Raw genomic sequence first — 15,959 nt, forward strand, 5'->3', positions numbered from 1 at the left:
ATTCAGAACTTTTTTAAGCAGCAAAAAAAAAAGGACCAGTGAAATGGATTAGAGCAGTGGTTCTCAACCTGTGGGTCATGACTCCTTGGTGGGGAGGGTGAACAACCCTTCACAAGAGTTGCATATCAGAGATAACCTGCATATGAGATACTAACATTACAATTCATAACAGCAGCAAAATTACAGTTATGAAGTAGCAACATCATTTTACGGTTGAGGGGGTCACACAGCATTAGGAACTGTATTAAAGGGTCTTAGCGTTAGGAAGGTTGAGGAACACTGGCTCAGAGGGTAAAGGTGCTTGCCAACAAGCCTGACACCCTGAGTTCAATCCTCGGAACCCAAATAAAGGTGGAAGGAGAGAACCAAATCCACGAATTTATTCTTTGACCTCCACGTGCTCAGTACAGCCTGAATGCACATGCGCGCGCGCGTGCGCGCGCGCGCACACACACACACACACACAGAAAATAAACTTTAATGTGGTGTATGTATGTTCACTGGAAACCTTAAAGTCATCCGGACACACAGGCCAGTCACAAGAGTGTACATACTGGGAGGTTCCACTAACACAAAGTGTCTCAAAGACTCACAGAGACAGGTCAGGGATTCCCTGGGCTAGGCATGGGGAACAGCAAGTGACTTCTCAACAAACATGGAGCCCCACTGGAGTGTCATCACTTTCCAAAGACTTCCTAAATTGTTCGGACAGAATGCATCTCTACATCACAGATGGCCCAATTTAGATCAGGGGACTTGATGTATGGGAACCCTCTCATAGTAGAATATTAAGCACATCCCTGATGAGCATTTACAAAGCTAATGTTGTTAGTCTGATTTATTGTTCTGAACATTTAGAAATGTGCAGCTTTGTTTTTAGAAACAAATGTTCCTTTTGGAACTGCTAAAGACAAAGCCACTGGTTCTGGTCTAAATAGCAAGTTCCAGGATAGCCAGGGCTACACAGAGAGACTCTATTTCAGGAAAAATAAATAAAAAGGAGAATACTTCCCAGCCCAGCCCAGAAAGGCATCGCTACTGTTACCTAAACCCAGAGATAACATAAAACTATAGGCTAATATCCCTTCTGAACACAGATGCAAACATTCTAACAAGAAAACAACACACTGAATACAGCAGATGAACAGAATTAATTGTTCACCACGACCAGGTGGAACTCTAACAGGAATGAACAGCTGGTCATCCGGTGTAAACCAATCACTGTAATATTCTATCACAGAGTAAAAGACAAACCTGCAGACAGGAAGAAACACTGGCAGGATACAAAAAATAAAAGACAAAACAAACAAACACAAAACCCAGTAACTTTTCTATCTATCAATAAAGAATTTGCCAAAAAAGAAATGGAGGGGGTGATACCTTCAAAAATGCAAAACAAACCCTCCCCAAACAAACAAAAACACAACAACCTAGAAATAAACATAAAGAAGGAAGTTAAAGACCTCTACAATAAAAACTTTAAGACAATGAAGAAAGACAGTAAGTGGACATTATAAGATGGAAGAACTCTCCATGCTCACTGAACTGATAGAATTGTCATTGAGGACAGTGGTCTACAGATTCAATATAATCCCCATCGAAAACCCAACATTCTTTACACAACTAAAACAAAACAAAAAAATCCTAAAATTCCTATGGGAGCACAAACAGTCACGGATGCCGGAGGGATCATAATCCCTGACCTCAAACTACACCACAGAACCACAGTTACAAACCGGACAATTCGATTACATGAAAGGAGCTTCTGCGGTCAAAGGCTGTAACGGAGTACAGAACACGGCTAGAGAACGGAGGGAAAACCTGCTAACCACACATAGGCAGGGATCAATATCTAGAACTAATAAAGAACTGCAAAAATTAGTAAGAAATACTTCACTCTTCACAAGCACAGGAAATGGAACCAGCCTAGACATACATCAACAGAGGAATGGATACAAGAATGTGTTCCACATACACAACAGAACGTACAGTCATGAAGAAAAATGAAACGCAGGGAACTGAAATGGATGAAACTGGACTTCACTATATTAAGTGAAGTAAGCCACAGTGAGAAAAATTTAAATTTTATATACATGGCTGTGTGTGTATATGCATGCATGTATTTATGCATGTAAGTGTCTAAGAAACTAAAAGTGGGATCACAAAAGGAGAGGAAGAGATGTTAAAGGAGGCGAGTAAGAAGATAATGGGATGCACATGCTATGAAAGCAGACTGCGTATGGGGGGGGGATCTTAGGGGAGAAAGAACCAAGCAGAGAGGTGCAGAGCTGTGAAGGGCAATGAACGAGAACAAAATACCATGACACACGTGAATGAAAATACCAGGATGACACTCATTATTTTGTACGCTAACCTAAAAATTCGATGAAAATTTAAAAAAAGAAAGAAAGACAGAACGAGCGAGACCATTTTCAAACTCAAGACTTGCAGGGCGCCCCAAGAGCCCAGCACTACTTAGAACAACAGAGCAATCACCCTTCTGACTCCAAAGCCTGTCACAAAGCTAGAGTGGTGTCAGCATAAAGAGGAACGGAGGGAGGCCGGGAATAAGTCCCAGGAACCGTCAGGACCTCCGGCCGGTCATTTAGCACCGGTGAAGACTTATGATCTGCTGGAGGATTGCTCTCACCAGCCTCTCCTTGTCTTTCTGCAACTTCTTCTTTTCCACGTCTGCTCGGCTTGACCTCCTCTCCATCCTCCGTGCGTCCGTGCGTCCTTCTTGCTCTTTCCCTCTTGTGGATAACTGTTCTAATTCTGCCTGTAACCAAGTTGATTTCTCCCTCTCTCTCTCCAGACAGTATCCCAGCTCCTGTTTGTGAGTCTGCAAGGCATCCACGGCTGATCTCAGGTTCTCACTTACCTCCTTCTCTTTCCTGAGCTCTACACAGCGCTCCTGAGCCTGAGATTCCAGTTGCTGCTGTATATGCGCAGCCTGTTTCTGCACCTTCTCAAGCATGGTTTCCAGCTCCAGGGCACGAGCCTTCTCTGCTTTGAGCTTTCGCAATAAGGCATGCTGCACTTGGGTCTCTTGGCGGGCACAGGCCTCCTGCGCGTTGCGGCTCAGCTGCTCCGTCAAGAGCCGCTCATGCTGTAAGGCCTCGGAAAGCTCCAGCGAGCGGCTCCTCTCAGCCTCTAGGCTCTTCTGCAGCTCACAAAGCTGGCCCTTCTCCTGGGCCAGCAAGGCTTCGCAGCGGGAGGACTCGATCTGTAGCTCCTTCTGCAGGTTGTCCTTGGCCGCACGCTCGTGTTTTAAAGCAACGCACAGTTGGTTATTTTGAGCACGCTGCTTCTCCAAAGACATTTTTAACTCCTATGTTGATGGAGAAAACAAGATTGTGACAATTAATTCTGAGAGGAAAAGGATCTAGACGGGTTTTCTTATTTATACTTTCATTCAGAAATCAGAACTTTCCAAAGTTATCCTATGGGTAAATCCGACCACACAGGTCTGCATAAATGAAATACTGTGTGGGAGAAGTATTGAGTAAGCATGTGCACACATCTTGATCAAGAGGGGTCCCTTTCTCCCTTTCTTAGAAATCCCCAAACGCCAGGATGCTCAAAGACACACCTGACATGTGTTGTTTAAAGTCATACACCGTAGCAAAAGACTGAGCTATGAGGCACCTGCTGAACCTGTGGCTCACAGACTCGACATGCTTAACACTTATCTGCTCTGAGGACCGTAGACACTGTGCATCACCCAGATAGCCACAAGGAGGTTGTATGACACTGGGTACATCAGCCACACTCCAGAGCTGGCATCATTCTCAGAAGTAGCAGACCAAAACAAATCAGACTCCATTGTGTGTATGTGTGTGTGTGTGTGTGTGTGTGTGTGTGTGTGTGTGTGTGCGCGCGCGCGTGCGCGCACTTTTCTTTTAAGAGAACAACATTATAATGGGTAAGGGGGAAAAATCTGATCAAAACATATTGTATGAAAGTCTCAAAAATTAAATTAAAACACTTTAAAAACTAAGTAAGTAAAAATCAATGGAAATGCTCAAAGACCACAGCTAGGAGCAATCAACAATCCACAAGGCATCAGATGTCCACCTCTGCCACCGCCAGGTGCTGTTTTACTTCCAATGCAGCCTTGGTTCTACTTCCAGTGTCCTGGCCTAGTCTGGCCACCCCTGCCTGAGCAGCAAAATATGGCTAGGATTCTACCCAGAGCTGCCTTACCTGCCGCCACCACCCTGAGGTCCCTTCTACACCGCCTCCGCTCCACCAGAAAGGTCTCACACATCCCTCTCTAGGGTCTAGCCCAGCGAGTCTCCACAAACAATTTCTCTCCAGCCTGCCAGGGATACCCAGGTCCCACCTACAATGCCCTGAACTAGTCTGACTACCCTGCATGGCCACCAATGTCTAGGCTTCTCATAGGGTCCTATTCCCAAACCCCTTCCATACCACATCCAACCTTTCTACCCAGCTAGATCTACCCCACATTCCAAGGTTAGACTAGGAGGCACATCCTGTACACCAGCCCAGGCCCTGACTCCACTTTAATACTAACTACTAACAAGGGCGGCGGTGGCGCACGCCTTTAATCCCAGCACTCGGAGGCAGAGGCAGAGGCAGGCAGATCTCTGTGAGTTCGAGGCCAGCTTGGGCTACAGAGCGAGATCCAGGACAGGCACCAAAACTACACAGAGAAACCCTGTCTCGAAAAACCAAACATAAATAAATAGCAACACAGCCTTATTTTGTCGTAAGTCCCTCTCGGCTGTGGTCCTAAAGACAGTGAGACAGCAGTCACCTCCAGGGCCCTGGAGCTCCGGCCCTCGCTCTGCAGGTGCCGCAGCTGCTGCTCCTCCTGCTGCGCCTGCAGGGCTCGCTCCTTCCCTCGCTGGCACTCCAGCTGCTCAAGTACAACCTTCAGCTCATTCTCCTTCCCGTCCAGCATGGCTCTGGAAGGGAGACAATGGGTAGCAAGCAGCCCCGTGTAAGGGGAACGTTCTGGCGGGGACCCCTCTCATTAGCCTCACATCTAAAGCCAAAAGCTCCCACAGCCCCGGCCAGCCGAAGCGGGCGAAGGTCCACCTTGTGACTTCTACCCACAGTCACGCCACAGGGCCATACCTGAGCCGCAGGACCTCCTGCTGCACCTTGTCCAGGGACTCCAGCAGCCTTGTGTTCTCCTGCTTGCATGCATGCAGCTCCGACTTTAGATCCTGTACTGCACTCTGTTCCACCATCAGGAGCTTGCGGACATCGCTCGCCTTCTCTTGTTCTTGGTTCAAGGTTTTCTGTAAGTCATGGGCTATGCACTTTTCCTGCTCGACTTTGTATGCCAAAAGTTCAACTGAGAAAGACGAAAACATCAGACAGCATTAGCCGGCATTAGCCGGAAGTCCATAGTGTACCACATGAAGCAAGTGAATACACACATGACTGTGATTTGGCGGCGATGGGGTCCTGTGAGGGAGAAATGGTATTTCTGTGAACTGGAAGCCACTGTCTCTAAGGGAACCACAGCCACTCGGAGACACGTCCCTTTGTCTTCTGAGCCCACTTTCTCCTTAGGTGCTAATCTCCTGGTCAGGACATGTCCCTGAGACCTAGAACACCACCCAACCTCACACACATACCTACAACAGAGACAAGTCAAGGCCACATGGCTTCCCTGTTAAAATTCTCCCAGAACTCAGAAAGAAACTAGCCTGGTTCTGCAGAGTCCTCTGAAACACAGAAGGGAACACAGGTTCTTACAAGGCCAGTGCTTTGCCAACACGAGAATCAAAAACAGAGTCCAAGAGTGCAGACCAGGATGCTTGTAAACAGACGAAACACTGAGAACAGCCGGACATGCACACGACCCGAAAGAAACCAAACCAAAGCAGAGATAGTGACCCGCACCAAAGGGTAAACAACTGAACATCAGGAAGGTTGTCAGGCCAAGGCCTGAGCAATACAATGGCTAGAGAAGAGAGGCTCAGTTTGTTCACAGATGCTGTCTATAAAAAATTCCCTCACAACATATATTAACTGTGAAGACCTACATGCAACAAGACCCAGAATTCCACTGAGATCTAAACACTTGCACCCACTCAGGGCATCTGAGGGCCTGGCAATCCCCACTGCCTCAAGCATCCCTCTAAGTAGAGGGGTGAGGCAGGTGAGGGTGAGTTGCACGAGGTGGCAGCAGCACCCACCTTGTCTCCGTAGCTGGTGCTCCCGCTGGCTCCCACGGGCCTCTGTGCTCGTCAGGGCTGCACACAACTGCTGCAGCTTCTCTTGGTTCTGTAGGTGTGTCATGCGGAGCTGAGCACGCAGGGCCTGAATCTCAGACAGCAGGCTGCTCCTGTCCGGCAGACACAGTTGTCCCTGGACCTTCTGCGGGTCTCCCTAGACAATGGGGAAGAACAGAGGAGGTGTAAATGCTTGATGACCAACACCCAGGCTAGGAGGAAGGCAGGCACGTCTCATCCTGCACAGCTCCATCCTTTCAAACCTCAGCTTCCAGCGCGGTTGTTGACAAATCTGGCGACATGTAAGGGTGTAACAGGCGCACAGTGGCCCAGGGCCTCACCTCTAAGCCCCTTCCCTGACCATCTAGACCCAGTGTAGTACTGCATCAGCACCTCAACCTCAAGTCTAGACTTCTCATCTAGAGGCAGTGACACAACAGGATGTCCTACCATGCTAATGTCCTCTGGCCCATGAGCAGCGTGCTTAGCAAAACAGGCGAGCACAGAGAGCCTGTTTTATTTTCATTTTATTTTATTTTTTTTGGTCAGTTATGTCCAGGGGAGAAAGACTAAGGGAAAAATCCACCAAGCACATTAGTGCCAACTGTTACAGGATATTTAATCATGCTGTAAACCCTGAAATTGTGTTATTTATTGGAAAAACCTCCTTCTAGCTGTGGTGTGGCCCAGCCCCAGCATACACCTTGAATCCAAGAATTTTCTGCTTGAATACTGTAAAGAGGATCAACCACAGGTCAAGAGGTGGAGCAAACAACCAGTTGACAGGAAGTGAACAAGAAAAAACCCATAGTGAGTAAGAGGGAGTCAGGAGGAGGGCGAGAGAGACACAGGAAGTAGAAGGAAGGACACCGAGTTGGAGGAGTCTTTTTCTGGGATATTGGGGAAGAGGAAGGTGCTTTCCCCACCTGAGCTAGCAGGATTCCACCCCAGCATCTGGCTCCCAAGTCTTTATTGGTAAAACAATTGAGATTTTGTCAAAACCCACACTTACAAGTGAAAGCATGATATTACACAAGGTTTCCTCAGCCAGTGGTCACCACATTCCAAAGTTTAGAAAAACATGTAAACCAATATTTTCCTAAAAGATAGACCTCCCCCCACTCCTTATACCCTCCAGAAGGTGGTCAATTGTGGTTGATCTATTGTGTATCCTAATAAACTTATCTGAGGGTCAGAGAACAGAACAGCCACTAGATTAGACATGGAGGTCAGAAAATGGTGGCACACATGCCTTTAATCCTATCACTTGGGAGGCAGAGATCTGTCTGGATCTCTGTGAGTCCAAGGCCACACTAGGAACAGAGCCAGGTGTGGTGGCACACACCTTTAATCCCAGCACTTGAGAGCTCATATCTTTGCTTGGGAAAGTCACAAGCCTTTAATCCCAGGAAGGGATGGCAGGAAGCAGAAAGGTATAGAAGGCTGAGGACCCAGAACTAGAGGCATTTTAATCTTTTAGGCTTTTAGCAGCAGTTCAGCAGAGATCCATTCGGGTGAGGACTTAAAGGCTTCCAGTTTGAGGAAACAAGATTAGCTGAGAAGTTGCAAGGTTAAGTTAGCTGTGGCTTGTTCTATTTTTAATCTGATCTTTCAGCGTTCACCCCAATACCTGGCTCCGGGTTTTTTGTCTGTTTGTTTGTTTGTTTTGTTTTTGTTTTTTATTAATAAGACCTTTTAAGATTTGTGCTACAGTAAATCAAAGTCTAGATTCAAGGCTGCTGCTCACCTGCTCTTGAATAACCTTCTCCAGCCTCTTGAATAGGGCGTTATAATCCCCTAGGTCTAAGCCGTAGGCTCTCGGCTGCAGCTCAGCATTTTCCTGCTCCCTGGCAAACACTTCTTGTATGGCCTGCAAAAGCTCCTCATTCCATGTAAGTTGTGCTTCCGAAGACTCCTGTAGACGAGAAACAAGAGACTCAGTGCTGGGCTGGGGTGCAGACTCCGTGGCAGAGGCTTGCCTAGCACGTGCAAGGCGCCTGCTTTAAACTCTCATCCCGCCACACACACAGTCCCTGTGCTCTCCCCAGTGTGCATAGCAAGTGCTACGAACTTAATGTGTCCCACCAAGTAGTTCAGTCCTAATTCCCAAAGTGAGGGACAGCACACTATGACTAACCATGATCACAACGTGGGGCTTCATCTGACAACACTGTGGTTGCTGTGGATGTGTTTCTGTATGCTGTGAATATATGTTGCTCTGATTGGTTGATAAATAAAGTGCTGATTGGCCAGTGGCCAGGCAGGAAGTATAGGCGGGATAAGCAGACAAGGAGAATTCTGGGAAGAGGAAGGCTGAGTTGGGAGATGCCAGCCTGCTGTACAGGGAGCAGCATGTAAAGCCACGGAACACGTGACAACATACAGATTAACAAAAATGGGCTGAGTTTACATGTAAGAGCTAGTCAGTAATTAGCCTGAGCTAATGGCCACACAGTTTTAATTAATATATGCTTCTGTGTGTTTACTTGGGTCTGAGTGGCTGCGGTCTGGACAGGACACAGGAGAACTTTAGCTACACATGGTTATCTCTATATCCTCTCTCTGCTGCAGGAGGAGGAAGTAACTGCAAACTGAGTCCTGAACTCTCATCAGAGTCAGCCTGGAGCCTCCACACAGGTCAGAAACTTTAAACCATTCAGTCTGTGTGTTTACCATGACAGCTGAGTAGACGGAGAGTAACAGAAACCAGACTGCCCAGCATAACTCAGGGTGTGAGAGGCAACACTATCACCAAAATCTGGACACCAGCTCTACAGGAGCACAGCGCCTGGTAAGCTGACAACTCACCAGCGGAGACCACTGGGGTCTTTGAATGAAAAGGGCCCCCAGAGGTCTCTTAGGGAGTGGCATCATTTGAAAGGATTAGGGCATTGGCCTTGTTGGAGTAGGCGTAGCCTTGGTGGAGGAAGTATGTGGGTGGGGGCTTGGCTTTGAGGTTCCAAATGTCCAAGTCAGACCCAGTGGCTCTTTCTCTTCCTGCCTGCTGATCCAGATACAGAATTTTAGGTTCCTTCTCCAGCACCATGCCTGCCTGTGTGTCACCAACTTCCCACCATGACAATGATGGACTGAAACCTCTGAAGCGGTAAGCCAGCCCCAAATAAGTGTCTTCCTTCACAAGCGTTTCTGTGGTCTTCACAGGAATAGAAACCCTAACTAAAACAACCATACATCCAAGAATATTTAGGCAGGGAAGATTTGTCTTGAAGGATACACACACACACACACACACACACACACACACACACACACACACACACACACACACACACACACAGAGTTGGGTATGTAGGAAAGAAAGGTAGGATGAATCTGAAAAAGAGTTGAAGCGGGGTGAAAATGATCAAAACATGTATAGAATTCCGAAATAATAATAAGAAAATCTTAATACTGGTGTTAGTGACTAGAGAGATGGCTCAGTGGTAAAGTACAGCGGATGCCTTCCACAGGACTCAAATGGCAGCTCATCGCTGTCTAACTCCAGTACCACTGGATCCAACACCTTTTCTGGCTTCTGTGGGCACGAGGCACACATACAGTGTACAAACATACACGCAGACAAAATACTCATATGTGCAAAATAAATTAATTTTAAAAAATACTAATAATTAGGGGGCAAGCAAGATGGCTCCACAGGCAAAGGCTCTTATGGCCAATCCTGATGACCAGAGTTCAATCCTCAGGAAACACATGGTGGAAGGAGAAAATCAACTCCCACGTACACTCTGACCTCGACACAGATGATGTGGCACCCCCTCCCCACATAATAACTGGTTTTTTGTGTGTTGTTTTTAATACTGGCGGAAGTAGTGAAGTGAGTTAGAGCAAACCCTGGGTGTAGTGGTTTGAATGTGAAGTGTCCTCCATAGTCTGAGGCATTTGAACATTTGGTCTGGGGGGCACGGGTAGTGTGGGGGTGGGGTGGGGGAGTGGCGTTGTTTGGGGAAGTGCAGGAGGTGTGGCCTTGCTGGGGAGAGGCTTGCTTTACCCACTTACAGTTTACTTCCTGCTCTATGTCCGTGGTTGAGACTTGAGCTCTCAGCTGCCGGCTCCTGCCACCCCTTGCTGCTTCCTGCAAAAGGATTCTTATCCCTCTGGAACCATAAGCCAAAATTAAACTCTCCCTCTGGAGCTTGCCTTGGTGGCCGTCCTTGATCACAGCTACAGAAACATGACTAATGTAACGGGCACTCTTTCCTTGTCTTCCTGCTGCTGCACCTGCTAGACCCTGGTCTGCAAAGGCCCAAAGCTACATGGAGCTGCCCTGCTGGGTTATTTTGTGCTTCCTGGGGCTATGGCCAGGAGCAGGTATGCTGATCAGAGACATGGCGGCCCACCCACGTTATGAGCAGGTCCTAGGCCTGTCGCTAGACTTGGCTCCTTCTCACTCACTGAACCAGCAATTTCCTACCTTCTCTTCTCTGTCAGTTGTCAGCTCCAAAAGGGCTTGCCTGTCCCTTGGAAGGCCATCCAGGGGGTCATGTGGTTCACCCTTGCTCAGCGAATTCGGGAGGTCCTGGCTCTCTGACAAGGCCAGTATCTGATGGCCCTCATCAAACACCAACTGCAGCAAAGCCTACAGCAGGAGAAACACATTAGGAAGATGGACAGATCAGCCCCAACCATCATCCACGCACTGAACTACCACCACCTCAGCTCATGAACTTAAGTTAAAAAATTATTTTATTGTTAGGTTGCTTAAACAGAAAACACTAAAAACCTCTCACAAAGAAATAAAACACAGATCAGTTATTCCAATTTCCGCGCGCGCACGCGCGCACGCGCGTTCGTTCCATACATATGTGGACAGAGACCAGAGGTCTCTTGATGTCAAGCATGCTCCTCAATCACTCCTCCCTCCCCTTACTGTTCAGAACAGAACCTCTCACTAAACCTGGAGCTCAGCAGGAATGTCAGCTACAATGGCTGGCCTGTGAACCCCGGGGGACCTCCTGTCACTGACTACCCACTGCTGAGATGACAGGAACAAGGTGCCCTGTCTTGGTTTATGTGAGTGTGAGGGTCACCTTCAGACCCTCATGCCACTGTGAAATTTCTGAATAATCCCCCCAGTCCCTTGGTTCCCATTCTGAAAGAAACTGTTTTATTTTAATGTAATTTCAGAATTCTTAATAACATTAAAATTGTTGTATTTACTGGTGGGATTAGAGAGATGGTTCAGCAGTTAAGAGTGCTCGTTGGTCTACTAGAAGACACAGGTTCAATTCCCAGGACCCACATGACACCTCACAACCATCTGCAACTTTAATTCCAGGGGATGATCTGACACCCTCTTTTGGCCATCATGGACAAGAGGCACATAGGTGGTATACAAACAACATGCAGGCAATTTACAATCATCTATAATAGGACATGATGCCCTCTTCTGGCATGCAAAACACCCATACAAAAAAAACAATTTAATGAGATAGGTGTGATAGCTCAATGTACAATCTCAGCATTAGGCAGGTTAAGTTAAGAGGCCAGACTGGACTACGCAGAGACCATGTTACAAAAAACAAAAACAAAACCATTGTTTTGGGATACTGTTATCTGACTACGACACCATACCGGCATGATATCATTTGCTGCCCTAGCCATGGTGACCTAAATGGCAAACCTGTTCAATGGTAACAAGTAGCACCTCTCTCTGCAGAAGACAGTACTCTTCCCCAGAGTGCAGACACAACAAGGACAAGCCAGCTCGGAGCCCCTCAAGTGAGATGCTCCAAGGCCTCTACCTCAGGGGACACCACCACCTGTGGGGCTGGCATGGGCCCACAGAGATGGCCTTCAGTTGGGACTCCTGCTACCGTGGTGCCTCAGGCTGAGTGTGCCCACTAGTGGGCTAAGGCCGACCTGGACAGGGAGAGGTGTAGGCTAGTCAAGGAAAGGCGGGTTTTCCATCTCACTGTGGGCTGACCGTGCTCCTGGACCTTACCTTCATGTGCTTTGCATGGATTTCCTTCTCCTTCATTGCTCCTGGTGACTGGATGAACCTTCTAGAGAAAGGAAGAGCAGCAGCAGCCGCAGCAGCAAGATCGGTGGTGGGAGTCTCGGCTCCTCCTGAGCCCAAAGTCAGCATCGGAGCACTGCTTGGGCCATCGTCTAGGAGCACACAGGGTCAGGAGCTGAAGCCACAACTTCCATTTCCAACTACAGTTACAGCCCTCACACCACATAAAACATCTATGCACACCAGGCAAAGGAGCTAAACAAATTTTGTAAAACACAACGGGAGGAAGTGGAGGAAGAAAACCTCATTTTGCACATTTGATGTGCTGTCTGTGACTTAAACTTGAACCTCAGGGTTATCTCAGCTCCTTACACACGCATACACACAGTGAGAAAAGAAAAAGGTGACTGACTCACTTTTCCCACTCCCATCACTTCTTGCTGATTCATGAGGGGATGTTAACAATTCTTGAGAATCAAATGATGTTATGATAAAGTCTTCGACATCCTTCTCCTATTCAGACAGGCAGATTTTTAGATGGTCACAAAACAGTAAATAACAACAGATGGAAACTTACTACGGTCAGAACATATCAGCTTCCCACAGAGAACCCAGCTCAAAACATTCAGAACATGCAAACATGTTGGACATGCTGGAACACGTGCTGCCAACAACTCAATCAGCACTGGGAATGTTTTTAAGGGATGGAGAATTGGCTTAGTGAATAAAGGTCACACTTGCAGCCTGAGTGTGAACCGTGGGGCCCACATGGTAAAAAGAGAAAACATTCCCCACAAGATGTTCTTTGACCTCTATGTGCCACACACAAACACACACACATAAACACAATAAATAAAATGTAATCTTAAAAATCTTTAAAAAATAATCTTTTAAAGTAGCCACTAGCAAATAACCCAGATTTTTAAAATTTGAGCATAAATCATAGCATATGGGTATCTTAGATAACATGTATCCCCCAAAGTATTTTCATCTAAAAACATCTCAAAATGGAAAAATGTAATCAAACTAAAAAATAATAAATTGAAGTGTTCTTAAAATGAATCAGTATCACATGTATAGCCATGCACCAAGCACATGGATTATTACTGTAAATAAATCTAGGGCTGTGGCTATGGAGTAGTATGTGTGAGTTTCCAGCATCCACACGGAAACCCAGGTAGGATGGAATAGATCTATAATCTCAGCACTTGGAAGTAGAGACAGGAGGATTCCTGTGGCTTGCTGGCCAGCCAGTCTAGCCCAAATAGAAAGTTCTGGTTTAGTGAGAGACACTGGATCAAGATAAGGTAGAAAGCAAATGTGGTGAGGAAACCATGACATTGACCTCTGGGCTCCACATTCACGCATTCACACAAAACCTAAAACATTTCAGATAATGAGTCCTTCTGTAAATTACACCAGAGTTATGACTGTGCTACTCAGAATCAACATGAGTTAAGACACACCCCATAAATATCTGCGCATGACAGACCTCATGTTTCAGATATAACTAAAATGATCTAAGTGTCCCTACAAACAGTCAAGATATAGGACTGGTTTCTTCTGGAAAACCAGGCTCCTCAGCAACTGTGAGGCACCTACAGTCAGATGAGCCAATAATAGACTTGCTGTGATGCATGGCTACGAAAACACTGACCACCCACAAATGCTGCAACAGGAGTGTGGGGAGACACCTACCGTAGCCAGCCTCTCCACATGGTGGTTCTCAGCCGAAGGAGCCAGCACCCACAGCGGGGCTTGTCCTGTTGCTGACTTGCCCGGGTAACAAAGCAGCCCTGACGCATCGGCCAGCAGCAGAGGGTCTGTCCAGTCTTGGGAGGAGGTGTCCGCACTGTGCAGGCTCACTGGACCTGTCCGGGGGGTCAGAGGGAGGCTGTGCTGGGGCTCTAGGGTCGAGTCCTTCCGGAGGACCTCGGGGGAGCTCCAGGAAGACAGGTCCAGGGCCCTCACTGAGTCCTTCTGGGGCTCAGCCTCCTCAGTATCGAGGGAGTCACTGTGCACACTGATTTGTGAGGAAAGAGGTCCGCCTTGTGGTGTTAATGGTTCTTGAGTGGGAAAACTTGGCATTTCAATTGGGACCAACAAATCCTGATTATTTTTAACAGCATCAATGACATCCCACGTAGTTCTAGCAGCATTAAATGCATCGACAGGGGGTGATACGTTGCTTCCTTCATCATTATGACAGTTATTACTTGAACCATTTTCTGGCAGGTTTGGCTGATGTGATTTAAGATTTTCTATGCTGGTGTCCCTGGAGGCCATGGAATGCACCAAGTGGTTCAGTTTCTCCTGAAGTTGTTTCATCTGGACTATGAGGTTGGCACTGCCCAGCTGACCATCTTCCAGTTGCTTTTCCTTAGCCTAGGAGTGAAGAGAATATGCAAAGTGAAGCGACTGAGTTACAATACCATTATTTCTCTGGTGTTTCTGAACCATTTTCAGACAATGAGCACCTATGGGTAGGATCCATGATGAACCCTCCAGACACTTTAGATGTCAAGTTTATTTAATGTCATGAAAAACAGAATTAAGATTTAAGTTTTTTGTTTTGTTTTTACCTAAAAGACAGGCATCATAACCAAGGACTGTGATGGTTTCCTAAGGACTCCATCTTTTTTCTTTTTCCTTTGTTTTGACTGGAGGAAAAGGGACTAGAATGTGGAGTTTCCTTGTCAGCACACACCTGGCACACAGACGAGGCACCGTAAGAGCACAGGGCGAGTCTGCTGTTAACAAGCTGGTGAGAGTTTCTGCACAGAGAGTGTTCCCTGAGTGTTCCAAGGACTCTTGAGGCGGATACAAACATCTCTCAGAATCACAGCCCAGGCCCAGGTCCCGCTCTTAGCCTGGGTCCAGCCAACTGTGGAACTCTAAACCTTTCATGTTCTAAGACACCATGTGCACAAAACACAGGCAGGAGTGGTCAAGAGTTCTGGGCTCCAGCTTCTAGCAATGTACACAACACTCACGTCAGAGGCGCCATCACAGTCTTCAAGGTTTCCAGTGTCAGGTATGAGAACAGCCAGCTTTGGCAGTCCTTTGAGTCCTACCAGTGGCTAAGGAGTCATGGCCTGTTTCGTAAGCGTCGTGAGTGGGACTTGGGCACCACTCACCAGGAAGAACTTGTTCTAAGAGAGGGATTGATGGTGGCATACACTCCCTGTCTAGGACAGGGAGCAGCCCCTCTACCTGAAGGCAGATCCCAGGTGAGGGCTGCTGGACACTCGGGGCCTGGAAAGCACTGCCACCTGCTTCCTCATTAAACCCTGACCCTGAAACAATCCAAGGTTCCCCCAAGGGACCCTTCTTTCCCAGAGTAGAAACTGACCTTTCATAGAGTAAAAAAGATTGGGAGAGGGCAGCAAGGGGAGGAACAAGGCTCAAAATCAACTTTCAAAGTTGGAGAGACACTGGCAGGGACAATGGAGGTAGAGCATGGTAAAAATCTCAAGGATGGAGATGGGGCAATTTGATCTTCACAGGAACAAAACAGACCTGGCCAGACCGCAGGAAATGTGTGTCTTTAAATAAAGCTTGTAAGAGACTTCAGAATGAACATGGAGTATTAGTATTAATAGGACGCATGGACTCAGAGGAGGTTCCACACTATACGGATGTAGTCCGTGGGATACTCTTACTTCGGCTAAGCTACCCTTCTGTGGTGATGCACCCCCATGTGCTGAGCCTAGCCCAACAGAGGACAGGTAGGCCCAGTGCATCTAACCTGACACCAGCATCCCCCA

General features: G+C 47.3%; 1 protein-coding gene across 2 annotated transcripts in view; it reads right to left on the minus strand.

Moving 5' to 3' along the window:
- Pcnt (pericentrin) overlaps positions 1–15,959 on the minus strand; it is a 104,624-nt gene that overhangs the window by 21,086 nt on the left and 67,579 nt on the right. The window contains exons 28-36 of one of the 2 annotated variants that reach the window (XM_036167324.1): positions 13,891–14,577; positions 12,609–12,705; positions 12,178–12,344; positions 10,648–10,812; positions 7,963–8,130; positions 6,180–6,372; positions 5,107–5,329; positions 4,784–4,934; positions 2,882–3,331 (exon numbers count right to left, since the gene is read on the minus strand). In XM_036167324.1, the coding sequence (XP_036023217.1) occupies positions 2,882–3,331; positions 4,784–4,934; positions 5,107–5,329; positions 6,180–6,372; positions 7,963–8,130; positions 10,648–10,812; positions 12,178–12,344; positions 12,609–12,705; positions 13,891–14,577 (2,301 nt within the window). Of the gene's footprint in view, positions 1–2,650; positions 3,332–4,783; positions 4,935–5,106; positions 5,330–6,179; positions 6,373–7,962; positions 8,131–10,647; positions 10,813–12,177; positions 12,345–12,608; positions 12,706–13,890; positions 14,578–15,959 lie in introns of both variants that reach the window. The other variant, XM_036167323.1, reaches the window with a different exon arrangement.

This window comes from Onychomys torridus, chromosome 18 (genome assembly GCF_903995425.1).
Source record: "Onychomys torridus chromosome 18, mOncTor1.1, whole genome shotgun sequence".
Classification (NCBI taxonomy): Eukaryota; Metazoa; Chordata; class Mammalia; order Rodentia; family Cricetidae; genus Onychomys; species Onychomys torridus.